This window comes from Parus major, chromosome 5, assembly GCF_001522545.3.
Source record: "Parus major isolate Abel chromosome 5, Parus_major1.1, whole genome shotgun sequence".
NCBI classification, from domain to species: domain Eukaryota; kingdom Metazoa; phylum Chordata; class Aves; order Passeriformes; family Paridae; genus Parus; species Parus major.
The window spans coordinates 18,154,627-18,178,646 of record NC_031774.1 but is presented as its reverse complement, the minus strand read 5'-3'; the positions used below and the strand labels follow the sequence as shown (position 1 = coordinate 18,178,646).

Genomic DNA, 24,020 nt, shown 5'->3' with positions numbered 1-24,020 from the left:
TTTCAGCTTTGGCTGGCATTTGAAACTGATAAGGAAAACTATGCCATCATTTTCAGAGTGACTATTAGTCTGCACTACAAATTTTCTATTGACAGTAGATTATTTTAAATAATATTTTATGACTGGACATAACATAGACATAGACATAGTGTCTTTCCAAAAGTATCTGTCAGATCCCAGATCCACCAATCTGAAAACCAAACTGCTCAAAATAATCTCTAAATACACCTCTAGTCTCTGCTAGAAGTGATGATGCGTATTTTCAGGCCACAGAGTTTTCTTTCTCAAAGGTTTGCAGAGTTCAGGGAGTGCCACAAACACAACCAACATTAGGTTGCAACATTCACTGTGGCTTTTCTAATATACAGTAACCTTTAGTATTGTATTTTTGACTTGTTCCCTTACCATAGAAAACTTCCAAGTACATACTTTCTTTTCAAGCCTTGGCCAGGCTCCATTTTGCTACTATTAACATAACCTTAGGCACATGGTATGAGGCATGTATGTAATACCCTTTAGACCTGGCATGTCATCCATCTTCTCCCATCCAGGATGGTGTCAGAAGATCTGTATTCCTCACTTAATGTGACTGTGAAGGACAAAGTCTGAAGCCATAAATACACAAAGAAACAGATAAGAACTGAAATATCAGAAGGAGAGAAATGAAAACCATGAGATCTAAAAATCTGCATGTGATACAGATCTGTCACTTGCTGTGGGTGTTCCCACCAAATGGCCTCTTGACCCCTTTTCCTGAGTGGAAGATCCTCTATGGACTTTGCCAGCAGGACTCTCTCTTCTGCGTGCTACAGCAGTTCTTTCATTCTGGTCTTATTGGCCAATATGTATTAAATACAACATGGAGAGACAGTGAATTGCTTGGAACATTGAGTATGCAGATGTCACTTAATTTCTTTTGCACTCTTCTGACAAAGATGCTCAGGCACTTTTAGGAAATCCTACTGGGGTCTACTCATGGTGAGCTAATTAAAAATTTAAACTTTCCTTAAAAAACTTAGGTACCTGCTTTGCTTATGGATATTTTGGTCAATAGTGTATTAGACCTATACTTGCCCACTTCCCAATGATTGGTTAGCACTTGTGTTCACATGATTCCCCCAGTCATCTCCTTGGAGGTATTGTTACAATAGGTGAGATTATCTCAGCGGTTCAACATAGTAATACCAGAGACTGGGGACATAACCATGGCCATGGAGAATTATTAGAGAGGATTTAACTTTTAAAGCAATAATGTGTTGCTCAGTGGTTAAAAGGCACTTGAACTTTGCAGACAGATTGCAAAGTCTGTTTAGTTTGACAGACCACTGTACACTTTTTTTATGTGGATTTAAACTCCCATCAAAAGTTGTGACATGTTTTGAGTGATCATTTTGCCATTCCTTAGAAACAAAATGCCTGTCTCACTTAAGAAAATGAATAAATTAAAAGTGTTCTAAAAAGGGTCCTGGTTAGGAGAAGAAGGGCATATTTATTTTCCCAAAACATCTTTCTGTTGCAGTCACAGATGCACACCATATGTTCTATGCCAGATCTGACTATCACAGGGTAGTCTGATAACCCTGTTGACAACTTAGTACAGTGTGGTTAGTTCTGGTTAAAAAAAGCAGTGCAAGACACAGCAAGACACTCTCTTCTGCTTAAAGATCTGTTGAATTGTTACTGCATCTTTATGACAAAGTATTTAAGAATGGAGACTAAGCCAGCTCAAAGTCTGAGACATTACTGTGCTGGCAGAGCTTGGTGTTACTCCGTAGAACAACAGTGGATGAGATGGTTGATTCATACCAGTGAGGGCTTGGGAGACAGGATTGGTCTGGAACATGTAAGAGAAGGAGGATATGGCAAAGCATGGGCAATATTTGTGGTATATGAAATCACTAAATTATTTTCACTGGTCAGTAATGTGCACTACACAGTTTTGCAACATTTTGATCCTGACAAAACATCTTGTTCCTTCTGGATACTGGATTTTGTAAAGACCAAAACCACTGGATTTTGTATAGAAGCACCATATATGATGAGTTGAAAGAGACCCATTAGGATCACCAAATCCAACTCCTGGCCCTGTACAGGAGACTCCAAGAATCCCACCAGGTACCTGAGAGCATTGTCCAAACATATCTTGAATTCTGTCAGGCTTGGTGCTGTCCACTTCCCTGGGGAGCCTGTTCTAGTGCCCAAACACCTCTGGGTGAAAAATCTTTTCCAAATTCCTAACATAAACTTACCCCACTGCAGCTTAACGCCGTTTCCTCGAGTCCTGTTACCAGTCAAGAGAGTGAAGATATCACTGCCTGCCCCTCCTCTTCCCCTCACAAGGAAATTGGAGACTGCAGTGAGGTCTACCCTCAGTCCTCTCTTCTCCAGCTGAACAGGCCAAGTGACCTCAGCTGCTCCTCACAGGCTTTCCCACCAGATCCTTCACCATCCTCATGGCCCTCCTTTGGACACTCTCTAATAGATTTATGTCATTTTTATATTCTGGCACCCAAAACTGCCCCCAGCACTGGAGGTGAGGCTGCCCCAGCTCAGAGCAGAGTGGGACAATCCCCTCCCTTGCCTGGCTGGTGATGCTGGGCCTGGTGCCCCCCAGGACAGGGTTGGCCCTCCTGGCTGTCAGAGCACTGCTGGCTCAGATTCAGCTTCCCATAGTCCAGGACCCTCAGAGCCCTTTCTACAGCCTCTCATTTCCTAATGTAAACACATAACCAGGGTTGCCCTGTCCCAGGTGCAGAATCCATGCTGTTAAACTTCATACAGCTGGAGATTGATTGACCATCTCTCTAATTTGTCGATGTCCAATTTGTCAACCTCTCTGCCCTCCAGGGAGTCAGCAGTTCTTCCAATTTGCACAATTATTTGGAGAACAAATAAATTAATACTTTTCCTGCATCATCTCACAAAAGGTAAATGTGGCCATTTAGTGAGACTGCACTCATGTATATGTGTACATTGTCAGGGCCCTGAGGACATTCTTCCTTCACCTCTCCCAGGCTTTTGGCTGCCAGACCTCTGGGCCTCCTTAGAAAAGGGTGCAGGTGTCTGGTTTTTAAATGAGCTGTTGGGAGAATCTGCTCTGCAGGGTCCCAGTGGGGCTCCCTGCTTAGCTTGGGAGCAGTTTTTAAGGGCACAGACTCATGCTCAGTGCCTTCCTGCAGTTGACTTGCACCTGGCAGTTTTCCACCTTGACAGCCTTGGACTTGCCCCATTGCTGAAGACTCGTCTAATGATCTGTTCGACCCAGTTTGCTGCCAGAGGACCTGTCCTGCTCATCTTGTTCAATGCCATGGGAAAATGCCCTTGTCCTGTCTGCTTTGCCCTCACCCTTGGCTCCTGGCATACCAACATGCATACACGTGTCTTTCTATGCAAAGTTACAAAGTTACATTTTTGAGCTGTTTTTCATTTCATTTTCTACCACCTTTGTTGCCACTCAGGCTATCAAGTGACTATGGAACATTGACTTACCTGTGTTTACGTTCAGCTATGGACATCCTCATTTTTAGATGCCACGGCAGAAAACATGAAAGGAAAAGAAAAACAACCAAAGTGGTCTTGGCCCTGTTAAAATGAAACTGCAGTGGTATTTTCACTAGCAAGCAAATTGGAAAAATATCTGCTCAAGAAACTGATACTGTACACAATAAATTTGTGCTCTGAGGGTGTTGAATAATTCAGTTCCAATGAGCAGACTGATTCTGTTATCTATATTAAACTGCTTGACATAAGCAAGTTGAGTAAATGAAGCACTTTTTAAAAAATACACCGAAACAGAGAAACACAAAATTGCACTGGAGATAGCCACGCTTCCAGACTAGATCCAGGCTTAGAGTATAATAGTTTGCTATGTCTTAAAAATAGGCAAAAGTAAAATTAATGAAAGGTAGGTACCACTGAGTAAGAAAAAGCTGCTACAAAGAAGTCATGCTGCGTGCACAGAAACCAGAAAATCTTGAATATTTAGGTAAAGAACTACATAACCATTGTGGTAAACTGATATTATTTCAGTCAGACAAGACACAAATTGTCATGACCTGTCGTTGATTAATTTGATTTCTTTGGATTACATGGATCAGAATTAATTAAAAGAAGTCTTACCGAAAAGAACCGAGCACATGGGGTCTGTGCTGATCATAGTCATATTTTTTTTAGAAATTAAAAATAGGCCAATTAAAGGGAAAAAAATTGAGTTAACTTTGCTGAGCAGTGCAAGGTTGCTACAGAAACACAGGCCATGCTGCAGGCATGCCGAAAATTGCAGTTGCAGCCATGGGTGTCAGAATCACCTTGTATCTTATCACCTTCTTAGCTGAAGAAACACAGTTACCAGAGGAGACAGAGCATTTCAGCAGTGCATACTGCCACAATAACAGGTACAAAATGTTCTGATTAGGTTTTTCTTACAGAAGTACCAAACTGCCTTCTGTGGGTTAATGGGTGAATAGAGCCTGACCTAAATGTCAGTGTCAGGACCAGTGGCAATTACTGGCAGGATTATCTGTGATGTTTACACTTGCCAGCAAAACAGAGCCAAGTCAGGTTTAGCTAAGTTGCACAGCTTTACATAAAGCAATAGTTTTCATGTCTTTACTAGGGCTATCTGCAAGGGGCTTAATCATGTTTTAGCAAGCACCCTGTCTTGATGCTTCCTAATTCAGGACAGCTTACACAATTATTTGGAGGACAAAATAACTAACATCAACATATGTTCTCAGCTGACTGATATTTTCCTGATTTCATGTGTAGATGAAAACAAGGACCAGAGATGTATACAGGTACTGAAAGAATGAATGAAGGCAGATTTGTTCTTTTTTGTTCTTTCCTTTCTATATAAATATCTTGATAGTAAATGCATCTGCAAGATATAATAAATAAATGCCTAAGAAGATATTTTAGGTTGTGCCTAATGAAAACCACATAGATTGTTTTTCCCACCCAATTACCTTCTTGCAACTGTCAGCCTTACCTTGCTATCCACTATTCCTATCCTAGTCAGACATATGTAGATATGTGTGCTGCTGATGGCTGTAGCTGATGGTTTATTCTTTCGTTTTCTTTCTCCCCCTGCTGATATTACTAGATAGAAATGCCTCTGCTTTTCCTTCTCCTCATCTTGCTTTTTTACTAGGCTTTAGGTTTCCTTCTGAAAGAATAACACATTATAATTGCATCATTAGGCATACAACATACAACACTAGAAGGGAAAATTCTGACCAGAAGTGGGGTTTTCTTTTCATTGAAGCCACATGATCTTCAGTGTAAGGGAAAGATTTAGTCTGTAGTGTCCATGTTTCTGGATTTAATCCCGTTTGTGTATTGGGAAGCTTTCAGACACATCCTGAAAATTGTAGCAGGAAGGACTGCATGGCTGGGTGGGTGTGCCCACAAAGGAAAAACGTAGGAATCCCAACTCTTAGAAGTTCGAAAGAGAGGCTCCATACTGACACCACTGTAGGCAGACAGGCCTTTTGGGGCAGAGAACTCTTCCAGCTGTTACCACGCTAAAATCAAAGCTCTTGAAAGTGGTAAGTTCATTACAAATTCAAAAACCAGTGATTTTCAAACTGACTGCCATTCTGCCCTGAGATTGGCACCGTTGCATTCTAATGACTTTCAAGATCTTGCACTTTTAGAAGAATGTAGTCACTTTTACTGAGATGTACTGAATGTACTTACTTCCCTCAAATCCCAGTATTTGCTGGAGCAGAGTGGGTTGTCTGGTCCTTCCCGGGGGGGGTTGGGGCTAACTTGGCTCCGTGCTGGGGCTCCCACACGGAAGGGGCCAGGACTGAAAGCTCTTGCTGACGCTGACCGGGGCTCTGCCCTTGCGCTCCCTTGTAAGGATATCGCTCATCTAATGCCTCGCGCCAGTCAGAACCCAGGCTCAAAAGAGAAAACTCAAATGAAAGACCCTCCAGCCAGGGCTCCCGAGCAAAACGAAGCGGGAGGGAGAGCTGTAGCTGTCCTGCGCCTTCGCTTGGAAGCTCCTTCACACTCCCAACTGCACTTGCTCTAAGATCTGACCCCATTCTCGCCAGAAGAAAAGCTCCCAGCAGAGCCATTGCCTTGGGCTCACAGAGGGGCCGGGGGGTTCGAATCTCAGCGTTCTTTGGCAGTCCCTTCGCCACCAAACAGGTGCCCCACGAACAATCCTCCTCCAAGGAGCACGTTTGTCCCCGCCTCGTTTACAGCCCCGGATCCTCTCCTCGCAGTCCCCGAAGCTTCTTTCCCGCGGACGGCTGCGAGGCCACAGGGACCGTATTTGCCGGTTCCCGTCGCGACCCCAGGACCGCCACCCCCACGGTCACGCTTCCCCGCGGGTCCGGCTCCCTGCATCCTGGCTCCCTGCATCCTGGCTCCCCGCCGACCGCCCAGCCCAGGCCACCCCACCCCTGCCCGGCACCTCCCCGCCCATCTCCGCTCCGCCTCCGCGGGGCGTGCAGGGGAGCGGCCGCTGTCCCATCGCTGCTTCCCGAGCGGCCGCCGCGGCACGGGGCCCGCTCACCGCCGGTCTCTGCAGGTGAGCGGCTCGGGGCCCGGGCTCCGGGCTCGGGCAGGGGGCGGCGGCCGTGTGCCCGCCGTGTCCGGCTGATTCACCGCGGGCTGCCGCTCCCCTCCCCCTGCGGCCGGGACGCTCCCGCAGCGCGCCGCCGTCCGCCTTCCTTGGGGCTGAGGAAGGGCAGCATCGGGGACGGGCGGACGGGCTCGCTTGGTCCGGTTTTAGCCTAATTATTGTTTCCATTAGGTCGAGCGCGAAGTTCCGCGGTGCTTGTGCGAGCGCGCCGGGCGCTGTTTCCTGAGCGGGGCTCGTCCTTGCCGGAGAAAAGGGTGGCATCGCAGGGAAGGGTGGTGGGCGCGGTGCTGGCGAGTCCTGGAAAGGCGCGGTGTCCTTGGCATCGTGCTCGCGATTTGCCCGATTTGAGGGCTAGCGCCTTAGCGCTGCAGATAAGGGCGGGGATGGGGGCAGGGGAGCGGTGTGACACAGGTACACCGGGAGATTCGCTGAATCTGTGCCGCCGCCGAAACAAAGGTGACACTGGTGACCCGCAGCTTCGTGGGCTTGTCGCGTAACCGGGAGGAGTTTCACATCTGTGGAAGTGTGTACGCGGCGTGGCATCGGTGGTGGGTTTTCAAATGCGGAAATGAATTTATTGTGTGTGTGAGAGAGGCAGAGAGAGACTAATCTATATGTGCGTGTGTGCAAAGCCTATAAAAACCGCAGTCACTACAAACTGCTGTAACTACAAGCACGGGAAATGTAATATCTTGTTCGAGGTGTGACAGGTTTACTGCATGACAGTGCTAATTAGACTTCTTGTAAAAAGGTAGATCAAAATTCTTTCAGCATCGCGGAATTACATTTTCTCGCCTCATAATCCCACAGTTTTGGTCTCTGCGCTATGTCCTCTGGTTTAAAACAGAAAACTGAACCTAAAATATTACTTGGGCTGTGCTCCAGTTGTAATGGATGTGTACTAGTGCTGATGAAACTGTAACAGGAAGCACCTTTTTTGGAAAGAGAAAAGTGCAAAGTAGGACCAAGACAAACGTCTCATTCTTCCTCTTAACCTGGCAGTTTGTCAGCATTTAGAGGACAATCTGCAGTCTAAAGGGAAATTACAGTACAGAAAACTGCTCGTTTCCTTTTCACGTGTGTGTAGGGCAGTAGCTTGCTTGTACTGAAAATGGAGATCGAATGCCTTCGTTCTGGTGTCATTATGTTTTCCCGAGTGTCTGACGTGTTCTGTTTCCAGATCTGCTAAGTCCTTTATGCGATTTCTGACCATCAGGACTGGGTTCTACTTAAAACGAGTGTTGTGGGCTTCCGTAGTAACTAGCAGGTTCTTTTCCTCTCGTAAGCATATGGATATAAACTAGTGATCGCCAGTTTACAATAGCCCAGGCGGTGTTGTGCCCATCTTTGTTAGCCTAGGAAATCTAACTTCACGTGGTTACATAGGTATCGGGCTCTGGCACAGCCGTGATTTAGTTTGAAAGTTAAGTTGATCTGAGTGCTTTTTAAAATTTTACGGTGTTCCAGCCCTCGTTGAAGAGCCTCTTCCAGGAAGAAATCACTATTCCTTATTCAAGAAAAGCATAACCTTGAACAACTGAGCGCTGAGAACCGGACTAGAAATCGCTCAGCTGCCCGAGCCGAGCACACCCTCTTCCCCCTGCTCGCTGAGAGACGCGCTTGGCTTCTTTCATTGCTTGCGGTCCTTTTCTCTGGGAACTTTTGTTTGGCAGCGCCTTCCCGGCGCGCGTGGAAAGGCCTGGAGCGGCCGGGGACGCGCGGGCGGCGCGGGGCGGGGCCGCGGCGGCGCGACCTTTCACCCACTTCTCGGGAGCGGTCACGTGAGCGCGCCCGGCCGGGGGCGGGGGCGCGCCGGGGGCGGGGGCGCGCCCGCAGCTCGGGGACGGCCCCGGCTGCCCGCGGTCCGCGCTGGGAAGCGGGGGGAGGCTGGGGCCGGGGCGGCCGTGAGCAGCGAGAGTCCCCTCTGTCCATCCCCCGGGCAGTGAGCATGGCCCTGTGCCCACCCCCGGGCAGCGAGGGTGGCCCTGTGTCCCTCCCCGGGCAGCGAGGGTGGCCCTGTGTCCCTCCCCGGGCAGCGAGGGTGGCCCTGTGTCCCTCCGCGGGCAGCGAGAGTGGCCCTGTGTCCCTCCCCGGGCAGCGAGAGTGGCCCTGTGTCCCTCCTCGGGCAGCGAGGGTGGCCGTGTGTCCCTCCCCGGGCAGCGAGAGTGGCCGTGTGTCCCTCCCCGGGCAGCGAGAGTGGCCCTGTGTCCCTCCCCTCTGTCCCCCGGGCAGCGGTGGGCACGGTGGTGAATCCCAAAATCTCAAAAGAAAGGCGACTTAAGCAAATGTCCGTACTAAAAAGACAAACGAGTAACAGCCCCCCAACCCCCGAAAAAAATCCACAAATAAAGCCCCAGCCAGTCAACAAAACTCCAAAACTATGTATTATTTTTTTTTAACATTCCAAAACTATTGCCTTAGCCTTGCAGCATGCTTGTATCATAGTCCTGAACTCCACGTTTGGAAAACCACGATCTGAATGGCTGAACCCTCTTTCTCCAAGTCTGGGTTTACTTTAATGTGAATGTCAATTTAAGTATCTTTGCAAATCTTTGGAACCGGTTCTTCAGTCTTAGAGCCTGAACCTCATTGAGGTCTTTCAACCTTGTGCAGTAAATGGTCATTTAATACTGATAAAGCAGTTAACTCAGTTTGATTTGTCATCACCACACATTGTTGTCCATCTTCCAGCATCTCCTAAGTCCTAAAATGTGACATCTTTTATGTCTCATAAAAGTTCTGCCACTCCAAAAACATTTGTTGTCATAGGGAAGATAGTAATTCTTGTTTACTGCAAGGGCACAGAAGCTCATTAAGTTCAAAGGGAGAGAGAAGGGTTCAACTTGTATAATCTAAATGCCTGGGTATGTCTTTTATAGCAGTTAAAAAGAAATACCCAGGTCTAGAGCCTAGTTTTTATGAGGTGGGGGAGGTTTCTGCATGGTATGATAACTGTGTAGTGTTTTAGCAGACTGTGCTTCTCTCTTAGATTATTCTGGATTTCTAGAAGGTCAGAGGATGTAGCTTGCAGGGATGTGGACAATATAACATGTATTGCAGTGGAGCCTAGAATGATCTAAGAGGCCTAGGAACAATATAATATGTCCTGTATAAGGAGAAAGAAATCCCGAGAAATAATTCAACAGTTGTAAAAGTTTCTGTTTTGATTTTGGAGAGTGTTGATGGTTTGTGTTCATTGGGGTTTTTGGGGGGTGTTGTTTATTTGTTGAAGTGTACATTTTGGAATCACATTCTACAGGAGCATGCTAATGAGAAGAGGAGAGAGATCATATGATCCAGAAACTGTAGGGATTAATATTCCTTAGGGTTAGCCTAGTAATTAATTAACAGATTGTTTGCAAGTCTCTGTTTTGCCTGTTTCCAGATCAGGTGAGAAGACAATTTACTAACTGTGGCTTTTCTCCTTGAAGTGCTGGTGGAAACAGTCTATTCTCTGAACACCTCTCCGAGAACTCTTGATGGCATCTGTGTTGAGTCCAATGGGAGTTTGAAGCCTGCAGACGAACACTTGGTTGGATGTCTTAAACTGAATACTTAGCTTAACATTGGAGAATAGCCAGAATTTGCCCCTGAAATTAACTTGCATGTCACAGGAGCTGGCAGTCACTGCTGGAACTCTCAGAAGTAACTGAGTGGGGAGCACATGAACTTTCTGTCACTCCATAGTTCCTCACCATCTTGGACATGTTTAGTGTAAACAGTGTCATTCAGTGTAATGGAAAATAGTGTTTCAGAACTGCTGTCTGTGGCTATTTCTCCATTGGCATCAGTTTTTCTGAAATGGTTCCAATCTGATCCAGCCCCTCTGAGCAGTTGAAAGCTGTGTGTGAATCAAAGCTCACACTGTTTTTCTTGACTTTCTGTTTGAGAACCACAGCTGAGTGATTGCCATTGCTGTAGTGTAGTGTCTGTTAGGAGCTAGGAGCATTGGAATGAGTCTGCCTCTTGGTGTGTCCTCATTTATTCAGGGTCTCAGCGGCAGTGAGTTTCTGGGATAGAAGGTTTGTGTGTGCCAAGTAAATCTCGAGCCTGCTTTTAAGGAAGACAGCTCTTCAGGTGTGTTTATGTTACATTCATTGGCCTCTTTGTCATTATCTCTTTCCATCCATATAGACCTGTTGCTCCAGTTTACCACCTAGGAAGGGAATAAGAAAATTTGCCCAAGATTCCAAACAAAATATCTGCAGAGGATAGTGAATGTAACTCACCCACAGGTGATCTTGGGAAAGTGCTGGGGTCAGGACATAAGCTGTCCACGGTACAGCAAGTTACTGAAGAGTTCTTAGCTGTTCTGATTTCAAACTCTCTCCTGTGGATGAGGTTTGGCTGTGGGTCCTAGTGTTGCTGTAGCTAGGCAGGTACATGTATTCAGTTCTCCACCTTGGCTTGAGCCATAGCATTTGTTCATCTCTTCGTTGTGAGAAATTCTTAAAGACATTTGCAATTCCAAGAGACCACACCTGTCAGGTGTAGGTGAGGGTGGGAAGGACTGGAGCCAATGATTGGCAATAACCAGATATAAGAACTTGTCCCAACTAAAATGTCATGAGAACACCTGTCAGGTTAATTTTGTTTTCATCAGTACTACGTTAATTCAACTTCTAAAGGACAGTGACTCCTTGGTTTCTGCTTTATTTGTATGCCATAGTCATTAGGTTCACCTGAAAAGCCTTGGGTGAACTTAATCCTTGTAGCTAATTTTTGCACAGGTATGATTTGGCTTCACTCCCTTCATATTTCTTGTAAAGATTTTATGTCGGTAAAACATGATTAGTCATTGTAAGATAGCTGAGTTGGTGGTAAGACTTGAAAGCAGGGAGTATCTGTGTCATCCTATATGCTGAAGCATGATTAGACATTATTAAAGGTTAGTAGGCAAAGAAGCAATTTAGAAATAGAAATTCTCAAGCGAATAACTGTCTGGTTAATCTTTATAGTAAGTTCAGAAGTCAACACCTTGTGGAATGTCACATGAGCTAAGTATAAACTCAATGAGCTGCTCTTTTTGAGGCTTTGGTGTCTTGATGCCTTTTTGCATAAGTGCAGTATATGGGAAGGTGCCATTACCTAAGAGAATATCCAAGAAACAGATATGAGAAAACGGGCAGTCTTTTTGTTCATATGTTTAAATGTTTCAGCTGCATATTTTATACTGTTTACTGAACATTCTATAGAACAAGACCTGAATTTCCTTTAAAAGGCTTAGAACTCTAGACAAATTTGCTGTTTGTTTAGATTTCTCTGAAACTGAATGCTTTTTCTGTAGCTTTATTTTTAATTTTGTTTGGCTAAGTATCAAAGGAGCACCAGATGCACACATGTGAAAGCATTTTTGGCATCCTTCTGGCATTCCCTGGTTAGCTGCCTTGCCTTACCGATCCTCTTGCACTAGGGCAGAATTTTGGCATTTGTATGAGTGACTGCCTCCCCACAGCTATCTAACCCCAGAGTGGAGGGGACTTTGAGTTACTGAGACAGTGCTGGATGCTGCTGTACAGTGTATACTTCAGTGCCTGAAATTATTGTGTTTGTAGCAAACCCCATGAGAAACCTCCATAAACTTTACTGAAGGGACATCTGTTTTATTATTGATAATACAGTAATTTTTAATTTGTTAGGAGCAATCAATGTTTTCTTTAGATAGGTTTACATACATGTAACCTTGAATTTCAAGCTAATTTTTTTTTATTAGGTGTTTCTACGGTTTCCCACCATCGCAAAAGTATAGGGAGGGCACTCAAAGTCAGCTACCTGCTGCCTTAAGACTGGCAGACTTTCATTGGGCAAGGCAGTGGTGTTTAAAATACCAATATGCATTTGAAAACCTTGCACTTTGGTGCTTTTCAGCTAAGGCAAGTTACTGGAGTAATGTTGAAAAACTGAGATGAATCATTTTCTAAAGGGTTCATTCTTCAAAGTCCAGCTTCTTTTATCCTCCAAACTACTAGCATATTTTTGTCAGTTGTAGAAAACTTGCTCTTTTCAATGTTTGTCTGCTAATACCAATTTGAATTTCAAGGTATGTTGTTAATTTAAAGCAATTGAAGCAGAAGATTTCTTGTTCAGGCCTTAGTGATCTGTAAGTTTATTTTTTTGCATCAGATGTCTTATGAAAACTCCTACATTAAAGTTCTTAAAGCATCTCTGCAGGTTTGAGTGTTCAAGCTCTTAATCCTCCTACGAGCTCTTCACCGGACTCTCTCCAGTAGTTTAATTTCTCTCATTGGGTAGCCCAGAACTGGGCAGTTTTTGAGAAGGGACCTCACCAGCACTGACCAGAAAGGCCGAGTCACTTGCCTCAACCTGGTGGCAACAGTCCTCCAGTGCCCCCCAGGATTCTGCTAGCATCCTCTGCAGCCTTCGCTGCCAGGGCACTCCCTTGGCTCGTGTGCCACTTGCTGAGCTTTGCTTTCCAGCCAGCCAGTCTCTGGTGTGTGTAGGTGTGAGGGGTTAGTCCTACCCATGTGCTGGACTTTGCTCTTCTTGTTGAACTTCACAAGGTTTCAGCCTGCCTGTTGCTCCAGCCTGTCAAGGTCCATCTGGATGGCAGTGAAAACCTTTAATGTATCCCAGTTTCAGTCCCTGTACTTGTGAGTCCATTGGCAGTTTCAGTTTGGGGTTTTTTTCCCTCTCTGGTGGGTAGGTGTTTTTATTGGTTTTATTTTTTTGTATCCACTTCTGGGATGACTGTATAGGTCAATTAAACTGTAGCAGGTGGCAAACTGTGGAAATAAGCTAACAGGCTAGGAAGTTATTTGAGGATGTTGGCACTGGCTTTGTTGTGCTTCACTGTTTATCATTTCATTGCAAGCACACTGTAGGCAAAGTCAGCTGCCAGTCTCATGTGAATACTTTGTGTAGGTGGTACTGAAGGCTTGGACCAGCAGGACCATCAATAACAGAAATCCAAGTGAAACATGTAATAATGTGTGAAGAGATTGGTTAGACATCTCAGTGTTTGGAATTCTCTTTCTTTTGATCTAGTACCTGATATGAACAGATTTGAGCATACAAAGTTCTTTAGTGACCTGTATAAAACAAAATACATTTATAGTTTTGGCTTTCTGGGAGATAGAAAATGCAAATTTCCATAGTAATGGCTTATACAGATGGGAGAAGATACTTGGTCATTGCCTCAGCACAAACACAACACTGCTGTTCAAGTGTTCAAATACTGACGTTAATTTCATTAAGTCTACCTTTAGACTCTTAAAATTCAGTGACCTACCCTAAAGCATCAAAATATGTTATCACTAAACATACAAAATAAATCTTTTGGGTGTCTTGTTTTCTTTTTAAAAGCTGTAGCAAGCTCACCTCATGAAGGGAGAGCTGATGTGTGGACAGCAAAATACTGGATAAAACTTCTGCAATATTTTCAATATTGCAGAAGGCTTCAGACTTAAAGTCCTTCAGGAGAACTTCTGGGAACTCCAGAATTATTTTCTAATTCTTTGCAGCTGCTTTTAACATTCACACAGTAACTCTTACTGATTTGCATGTTAATAGAAATAGATTCCCTCCGCCTCGCTTTTCTCTTTTAAATAAACTGGTTTGGGGTCAGACCAAGACTTTGGGGTACTTGCTTGGTTTTACAAAACCATTCTTCATTCAAGGTGTCTGTCTTTAAATGGAAATTCGAATATAGTTTTAAGTATGTTTACTAATTAAAATTTGGTTTAATGTACTTTCATCTGATACTTTTCTCCACTTCCCGTCTTGAAAGCTTCCTTAAACAATGTCATTTTAAACAGTTTAGTATCACACTTTTCTCCTCACCAGTCGCTATTTGAAATCAGAGTGCCATGCTAAAATTTGAAGTTGTAAGTTTATTTTAAGAAACTAATGAAGACTTCTTCAGGGTCAGGTTTTTGCTGTGGTTCGTTGGGGTTTTTGTTTTGTTTTGGGTTGTGCTTTTTTTTTTTTACTTCTAAGCTTGCCTGGTAGGAACTTGGCAGGAGACAGAAGACAAAGCCTTTGTCATAAGGTCCTTCTCATTGCTTTATTGGTGCTGCCTTGGAGCTGCCAGAAGTTAGGAGAGCTTCCTGGTACTTTTGAGTTCAGAAATGCCATGATACAGATAATTCTGATTCCAGAACTGCCATCATACCTGTAATGCTGCAAGCTTTCCCACCATCTATCAACACTCTGGCTTGGGTGCCAAGGATGTCTGTTTGAGAGCTCTGAGAGAATCAAAGCTGTGTGTGGTGGTACCTGTGCGTGTTCTCAGATAAACTATGGGTACCAGCCATTGCTTTTTGTAGGAATCTGTCAAATTTTGGTTATCCAAGTAGAATAATTGGAGAGAATTGTTTTGTGAGCTTGGTTTGGTTACTGACAGTCATATGCCCTGCATATTAAAGCTAACCTATAAATAGGTGTCAGAAACCTGTGAGAAGAAGCTCAAACTAAACTATCAATGTACCTTGAGAGTCATAGAATGAAGTCTTTCATCAAGATTTTAACTGTTTGGGAATCAAGTTAATGAGACCTCTTCGGTGTCCCTCTTTGTTAACTTTCTTTGCAGGAAAAGGAGCTATCAATGTGAAAACTGTGTTTAAGTAGTGTGCCTCTTTTCGTTAGATGTTTAGAACCCTGACAAGGAGATATGGCAGGGGGTTTTCTATTCAAGAGGAAGAGGAAATGGGGAAAGAGGTGAGTTGCATAAGCCAAGCAATGTATAGGAAACAAGTGACATCCTCTTCAAGCCTAGGATTTGCATTTGTTTTGAGGTATAGGTGGTGACTTTATTCTTTTTAGCACTATCACTATATCCATGTGAAGTGTACAAAATCTACAGAAAAATAAAAATATTAATAGTCAGTAGCATTTCCAGGAGTAACTGCTTCAAGAGTAAGAGTTAATACCTTGTTTTGTGCAGTGTACTGTAATGCAATTAGCTTTTGTATCATGGCTTGCTGCTTTTTAAAATGCACATGGGCAGTTCTTTCACTGTGCTTCAGAGAGCCATTGCCAACCACTGGTAACTTCTTGCATGCCTGACTTAAATGGAAGCATCCTGCACATAGGACCTCTCTTAGCCCCAGATTTTCAAGAGCTGAAGACCTTCTCTCCTTCTGTGATTGTAGGAACATGTATGCCCTAACACTGACTGTTTGGTGTCTGCAACCTGAAATCATAAGATCTGTGAGTTAAACCTCAGTCTTTGTGGTGTAAATGGCCTGAAACTGCAAAAATAAGTGTGAGGATGCTTTTTTGCATTGTAGATGTAGCAGCATAGTTTTGCAGACCATCAGCACATAGGCTTTCTAGTGTGTAATGTGTTTTCTTGACTTGAAACTGACATCCAGCCTAGCAGTGCTTGTTTATAACAATGAGGAAAAAAATGTGCTTAGTTTAGTTTGGCTCAAGCAGAGGTATGAAAAAGGAAGAGGAGAAACATCTGCAACTGTTACAGCATGTTTGAATTTAAATAAAACCAGATAGGAGCAAGGAACAGGCGGCTTTCTTGTTTAAATAAAAGGAAAAAAACTCACAAACAATCAATAAACCAAATTTTATGGGACAACTGTGTGTTTTCTTCAAGATACATTAACAGAAGAGAACACTGAAAGGAATGAAAATAGCCATTTCAGATTAGTTGTAGAAATGATTGTGCTGAGGTTTTGTTTTTTCCCCTCTTTGAGTAAGTCTCTGCCAAGCTGCTAGGAAAGTCAAAAGCTGTTGTTTATGGCTCTGTGTTGGGAACGAGGTTAATTAGTATATGCTGTGCAGAAATATGCTGCAGCCCTAATTCTGCAGTTAGAAGACGCTATTGTTGCAGTGCTGCTGAAGTGATTGATGTGGGTGCTGCCTCAGGAACGGTGGCAAGTCAAGTTTAAAAGTCCAAGGCTCCGCCTGTGCCCTTTCCCCTACTTTGCTGGCGAGCACGTGGCAGCGCAGGAATGCAGCGAGGGGAAGTGCACCGCGGCTTATGATTAAATTGGCCTTTAAGGAGGAAAACAAGTGTTCAAAGAAGCGGACTTCGGGAAGCCTTTGGTATTCCGCCATCATAATTCAGGGCGGTTTTAAAGGCTTATGGTTTTCTTGAGTAAAGGAAAAGAATATGAAAAGAAACAAGCCGTTTTATTGTTTCACGTCTTAGCAGCACAGCCCTAGAACTGGACTGTATTTGTTTTCAGGGCTCGCTTGCTTGATTCAAGATTAATTCTTGCTGGATTAATTTTTTTATTTTTTTTTTCGTTTGGGAATAAGGAATATTTTTCTTAATGAAGCTTATTTATTTTTATGAGAATGCTAAATTTTAATTCATTAAAATGTCAGGTTGACTGTTAATGCTTGATGCTATTTATAATATTTTTGTGCCTTGTACAGTAAAAAAAAGCATGTCCTTAAAAATTAAAGGGTTCCTGAAATTCTTTCCATTCAGAGACAAAGAGGAGGTTAATTACAAATTTCCAGGCTGAGAAGTCTCAGGGGAGTTGAAGGGTAATGGAAACTAGCTGATCTTGTGCTTAAGACACTGGCATTGCAGAATACAAAATTCCGTGAGTAACTGAGCAGAACCTGTTTGCCCTCCTTGAGACAAAACCAGGTGCCTGATTCTCTGTATGCTAATACGGTTGAGTTCTTGATAGGTGTTTTTTGGGGTTATATCATCCCAGTCTTAATAGTGCCACTAAACATATGATAAATTCTTAACTTTGAACTCTTTTGCAAACCCTGTTGAGTTCAGGTTATACCCTGTGTTACTGCTGCCTCTGCCTGTTTTATTGCTGTCTTGTCAGCTGGTGATGAACGACTTAAATGAATGAATGGACAGCTGACTTTGACTTCCTCATGCTTGCCTGCAGCAGAGCCCATATAAGTAGTTGTTAGTGACAAGAGTCATTTAGTACTACAAATTGCAGTTGTTACTCAGCCACACAGGGCTTGTGCTAAAGCTTTTGAAACTGGTTTTCAAGCTGGTTTGTGTTCTTCTCATTTGTTCTTCTTTGTTATTCTAATCAGACACTACACACACATAAATCAATTGCATACTATCTGTAGGATACTGTGGTCTTTAGGTGCCTTGATTCACCCAGTGAAACCTGAGCAGTGGCTGATGGATTTACGAGATCCATGAATTACCATTAGGAACTAGTAGTAGTTGTATTGCAGAGGTGGATCACTGTAGGCTGGTCCAGGAGCAGGCGCATTAAATACTGCAAAGAATCCATGCCTGTTGGTCAGCAACCTTAACAGATGATGTACAGCAGCACTTACCTCATTCATCTCTGTCGAGTATTCCTTCTCTTTCTATATTGTGTATTTATTTCCTGAGCTGATTTCCAAGTGCCTGGTTGTCTACTCATAGACCTTGGCACCCATTCTTTGTGTTTCGGATGACTTTGATTGAGTATTTACAGACTAGAGGAGCAGCAGTCTGGTCATAATAAACTGCTTTTGAAGTGCCCACCTAAATTGTACTGGTTAGTCCTTCCAAGGTGTTCCACAGGGGATGGCAGTCTACCAGAATTGAATTACTAACTTTAGGTTTGCAAACAAAATGTAAATTTTAGCTTTTAGGACTTAAAAAGAGTAAAGTAGTTGTATTTCTTTTTTAATTTTACTTACACAGAAATGCCAGTACAACCTTAAAACACTTGGTATTGATGATGTGTTTTGTACCAGTGAAAATTTCAATCTAAAGCTTGCCCTTGAATCCTGACCTGCAGATGGGCTAATAAATTCCACTGGCATTTAGTCATACTTCTAGGAGGATATTGTTTTTAAGGCTATGCATGAAAGTTTTGGTAAGCTAATAAATAAAGTTGGGCAAGTGACCGACTGGAATCATGATGGTCTCCTCAGGAATACATAGTTTTGACCATTTCAATGTTATACGTAGAGTCTGTCTGCAAAAATCTACTTTCTAACTATAAGTGCTCAAAAAGCATTAGTCTGAATCAATATTTAATAGGAGTAACTTCCAGGGTGTTTATGTATAAATGCTGGTTACAGAAACTAAGAAAAGCTATGGAATTACCAACAAGTTTAACAAGGATAGGTGCCAGATCCTGCATTTGTGATGCCCTGGATGTGTGTACAGGCTGGGGAAGGAGATGCTGGAAAGCAGAGCCACACAAGGGGCCCTGGGGGTCCTGGACTATGGGAAGTTGGATCTGAGCCAGCAGTGCCCTGACAGCCAGGAGGGCCAACCCTGTCCTGGGGGGCCCCAGGCCCAGCATCACCAGCCAGGCAAGGGAGGGGATTGTCCCACTCTGCTCTGAGCTGGGGCAGCCTCACCTCCAGTGCTGGGGGCAGTTTTGGGTGCCAGAATATGATAAAACATAAAACTCTTAGACAGAGTCCAGAGGAGAGCTGTGAGGGTGGTGAAGGGTCTGGGGGGAGAGACGATACAAGGAGCAGCTGAGGTCACTCACTCTGCTGAGCCTGGAGAAGAGACTGAGGAGAGACCTCATTGCAGCTACAACTTCCTCATGAGGGGAAGAGGAGGGGCAGGCACGGATCTCATCTCTCTGGAACAGTGACAGGACCCCAGGGAATGGCCTGAAGCTCTGTTGAGGAAGTTTTGGTTGGATATTTGGAAAAGGTTCTTCACTCAGAGGATGGTTGAGCACTGGAAGTGGGTCCCAAAGGATGTGGTTGCAGCCCCAGGCCTGACAGAGTTGGAGAGGTGTTTGCACAACGCTCTCAGGCACATGGTGGGATTCTTGGGGCTGCATTGGGTTTACATTTCTGTTTTAACTTCCAGTGGTTTTTGCTTGAGTCTTTTATGGCTGCCTGGTATAATTGTCTTCTGTCCATATTGGCATGGTTGTTGATATTTGTTTGGGCAGTTAAACTGAGCTGCAATTCCGTGAAATTTCATCATAATTTCCGATTTCTTTGGGAAGGCAGTTTTTCTGACAGTTGTGATTTGGTTTCCTCAGCTCTGCATAGTTTTGATTTTTGCAGTTATTTGCCAGTCACAGCACAGAGCCACAGGGACTATAGTTTCTTATTGCATTGAGTAATCATCCTGAAATTAGAATATGAAAAAAAATTTGGGAGAAGATATGGTCAGAAGCCACATTGTTTTTCTAGCTGAGGTGAAAACTTTAGATACCTTTTGTTTCAAATAAAGCATTTTCTGAATCTTCTTTGAAATGTAAGATTCTCTGTACCTGTAATATGCTTTTTCTAAATGCTTTGGCTTTCTCTTTCTGTTCTGCTCTGATTTTTTTATGTATTGAATGTACAGGTGATATGCAGCTGTGATGCTGCCAAAATGCCCAAGTTACATAAGTGTTTTGTTTCCATTGCAGCTGTTTTGGTTAAAAGAAGTGCCTTAAATTAACTGCCAGGACACTCAGCCTAAAGTGCGAGCACAGCCTGTAAGGAAAAGGCAAGTACTATATGTAAGGTTTTTATACTTAAACGTCTTTGACAAAATTATGGTGTAGAAAATATCTTGCTAGAAATGGACTAGCTCCTAGTTCCTTTGGACAATAAGGAAATACTCTTTTTAAACTTTGTTTTTTGGCAGAACTCTCTCTGAAAATGGCGGAAGCTCATCAGGCAGTAGCTTTTCAATTTACCGTAACTCCAGATGGGATTGACCTGCGTATGAGCCATGAGGCACTCAAACAGATTTACCTATCTGGTGTCTATTCATGGAAGAAGAAGTTCATCAGGTTCAAGGTATGCTAAACTGGTCCAGTCTACCAAACTTCAGGGTTATTTAATGTTTTATGAATTTACTGAAGTGTCTTCAGGGACAACTGATTTTTTTTTTTTTCTTTCTTTATGGTAAATAAAGTTCCTCATTATGAAAGATTTATGGGGGTTTTATTTAAGACAAGGGGTACTGAGGAAGTTGGCACAGGGTGATATTGTAAAGTCTGAAAGGGTATATATTATTCTATGGAAGGAAGATGAAGCAGATGTAGAAATTTACTGACTTCCTTCTCTTCATAATGTACCATGTAATTATGTAATCTTTTAGCAGAAGTCAAAAATATGACCAGTTGTGATCTTTAGTGTCATATGTTTTAGAGGTAGAAGGTTGCACTCTTTATTATAGCTAAGTAATATTGTTTCTGATGGCCAATAGATTGCCATGAATTTACGGTTCTGTTCATGGGATTATAATTTTAAATATCTGTTTCGTGAATAGCAAACTACATAAGCTACAGGATATCTTCAACATCTGTTTCAAAAACATAAACATATTAACAGAAATCTTACTAAAATTTTCTTAAAAAGCCATGAGAAGAACTGTTTAAATTATATAAAATTGTTAATTCTGGTTTTCAGTGTCTTGTTCAGTAAGATATTTTTGCCATATATTCATGTAGGAGGGTCTAACTCAGTGTAAATTGAAATTATTGAAGTGTCATTTGTTCTAGGGTTGTTGGTTAGTTTCAGTATTTTTAGTAAGACTTGGAGATCACAGGATCAATGATGTCTACAAGAGAATGTAAAAGTTCCTTTCATTGTTGATGTATTTGTTACAATTTTCTGTAGTAGCTTAAGTAAATCTGTTCCCTAGTCCTGAGATAATCACATGTAAGAAAATATTGGATAATCTTAACTACTTCTATATAACTAAATGACTTAAATGTGTTGATTTTTGTTTCTTTCCATGGTAATATGAAGTCAATCACTTTGGTATGAAAAAATTATGTCGAGGCTTTTCTTTCCAGAACGGAATAATCACCGGCGTTTATCCTGCTAGCCCATCTAGCTGGCTTATTGTAGTTGTGGGTGTGATGTCAACCATGTATGCCAAAATTGATCCTTCCTTAGGAATAATAGCCAGGATCAACCGAACACTTGATACAACGTAAGTAGACTGAAAGGTGACTGTTACTCTGAAAGGAAATCAGTTTTATTGCAGGTACTCTTAAAACTATTCCTGTTGAAATATATCAGTTTTGGAACGCTACGTTTGTGACATGATAAGCCACATAAACAGATGTATGAGGATATTAAATAGGGAGGTTGTTGTCTCAGTATTGCTACATAGTTTTCTGGGTATTTGGGAAGCACATTTGGGAACTTTTATGGCCTTTGATGTTGCTGCATGAAAAGGTTTTTGGAAAGGAATTTATGAAAGCAGGATAAGCAGGCATAAGGCTTGTCTAAGTCCTGTCTCTGCTACTATTAGACTTAGGTTTGCAATACCAGCTTCTCTTTGGAATTTAAATGGACACTAACTGGCATATGCTGGCTTTTGTTTTAAATAGTGGCTATATGTCAAACCAAACACAGAATATTGTGAGTGGAGTACTTTTTGGCACAGGGCTTTGGGTTGCCCTTATCGTCACAATGCGCTACTCCCTGAAAATGCTGCTCTCCTACCATGGTTGGATGTTCTCTGAACATGGCAAACTTTCTGCTGGCACCAAGTTTTGGATGGTAAGGATATGTTGGTTTCATTTCATCTTCTGACTGATCAGTATTCAAAGCCTTAAAAGAAAATGTTGTAGTTTTATTCTTTTCTTGTGTTTTTTTGTGTCATGGGACAGGAAGCTGTTAGGTAGCTATTTCTACTGTCATCCTTCTAATGCTGTAATGAAATTATTCATCATGGCCTTCTAGAAGGAAAAGTAAGCACTCCAAGAATAACTTGAGATTTGCCAATGCCTTGGTCCTGTGTGACTCAATACCTGCCTTTTCTCTATGTGCAAGTACAGCTTAAAGAACTTTGGCTGCAGCACCAAAGAATATTATCCTCAGAGAAAGTGTTCCCCTAATTCTTTGCTGTAATATTAGGATTTCTAATCATCCATTATGAAATTATTCTTCTGCTTGAAGAAAATATTGTTGAATGTCTTTTGAACTGATTCATTGGTATGCCTCCAAAATGAGTTGGGGAAGAAGTATAAGGTGTAGGTAGCATGTTATGCAATTTTCAGATAAGGGTAAAGTGAGATTATGGTGCTTTGGAAAAGGATTCTTAAAGGATATGATAGGTATAAAGTGAGGAAATGTAGGTGTCAGTGGTGCAAGAGATGAAGTGGGGTTTTGCTACTTGAACTTGGTTGTTTCATCTCACTTCTGCCTGTATTGTGGTAGAAATAGCTTATTTTCTGTACCATGATAAAATTAGTCTCTGTGGCCTCAAAAATTAGTGTGTTAAACTAAGCACAGGTCATGATTTACTGTAGGAGATATTCAAGGACAAGTATCCAGAGTGGTGTACACTTTTAAATAGAGTTTAATGTTTGTCTGTTACAAATGAAATTTCTAATTGATGGTTTCTCCTGGAAGCGGTATCAGCCTCATGGCTCAAATTGGTACAGTCCAGAGGCTCTGAATGGTAAGGCTTTCTGTCAATTGCTTGGAGCTGTAGCTGCCTTGGTTTTCAGCATGTCCTACCAGATAGATACTTCAAAGCTCTTAATATTGCCTTACCAACCTTAAAACAGTATGAACTGTAATGCTACTTACCATGCTTTGTTGCATATTGTATTTATCAATTTTTGTCCATCATATATGTTGCATATGTATTTTGTTGTGCATTGTATATGTTTTTAAAATGCAGAATACTGAAGATGTATGTATGTCCAGCAATGTCTCATCTATACTTACTATGAAGGTCTATTTAACTAGACCCAGCAAAAGAGAAGTCTGGCTTCACTAGTGAAGCAGCTCCAACTGCTTTAGCTTTCTAGATTTTTATAATACTGTTTTCTCATCAAATGATCATGCAGATCAAAAACCTGAACTCTAATTTCAGTCACAGTACAAAGTGATTTTTCAGCCTGGTTGGAAGTCTAGTGACACTTTTAATCAGCATATTTCACCTTCTAAAGTCAAATTTCCTGTATCAGTGTTAGGGGAGAAATCCAAATATTAGTTACCGTTTTAAAAAATTAATTTAAAAAGTGGTAATCGTGTGTGAACAGATGCAACATATGTTAGAATGACATTATTTGCTGTGTCTGCATATGAAATGAGAACTGTAATGAAATGTGTGTTTCTGTCAGAGCACTTTGTTGGTCTCAAGGTATTATAAATTCTCTATTACAAGTTTTCTTAAGAGATAAATGCTGTGAAATGTGTTTACTGGTTTTTGTCAGTTGAGCAGTCACTCTCTTAAAATACTTTTAGCCTTTTCCGGCTTAAGAGTTTTGGAATAAAATTGTCTCCAAGTATGAAATTAGATTTCCAGATGAAAAGCTGAGCTTTTTCTTTCCCACTTGTTTCCAAAATTTTCTTGTCCTGAAGCACAGCTGGATTTCATTTGGCAGATCACTGTGGTGCATCCCATGTACACCTGATGGCTCTGATACACATCCATTTGCAGGGAGATCTTTATTGTTAGTAATAGTTTTCAATTCTTAGCTGTTTTGTGCTGCCTAAAATTATCTTCTCTAGCTGTGCTGAGCCAGGAAGCTGAGAGGCAGCAAAAGCTCTACATTCTGACAGTTTTGTTAGGAGAAGTTTTCAG

The 24,020-nt window shown here is 42.4% G+C and overlaps 1 protein-coding gene across 4 annotated transcripts in view; it reads left to right on the top strand.

Moving 5' to 3' along the window:
• CPT1A (carnitine palmitoyltransferase 1A) overlaps nucleotides 1-24,020 on the top strand; it is a 63,931-nt gene that overhangs the window by 18,516 nt on the left and 21,395 nt on the right. For 2 of the 4 annotated variants that reach the window (XM_033515405.1, XM_033515406.1), the window contains 4 exons: nucleotides 19,888-19,967; nucleotides 20,109-20,263; nucleotides 21,268-21,407; nucleotides 21,811-21,982. In XM_033515405.1, the coding sequence (XP_033371296.1) occupies nucleotides 20,123-20,263; nucleotides 21,268-21,407; nucleotides 21,811-21,982 (453 nt within the window). In that variant the 5' untranslated portion in view covers nucleotides 19,888-19,967; nucleotides 20,109-20,122. Of the gene's footprint in view, nucleotides 1-6,443; nucleotides 6,542-7,125; nucleotides 7,144-19,887; nucleotides 19,968-20,108; nucleotides 20,264-21,267; nucleotides 21,408-21,810; nucleotides 21,983-24,020 lie in introns of those variants that run through there. The other 2 variants (XM_015630513.2, XM_033515407.1) reach the window with 2 other exon arrangements.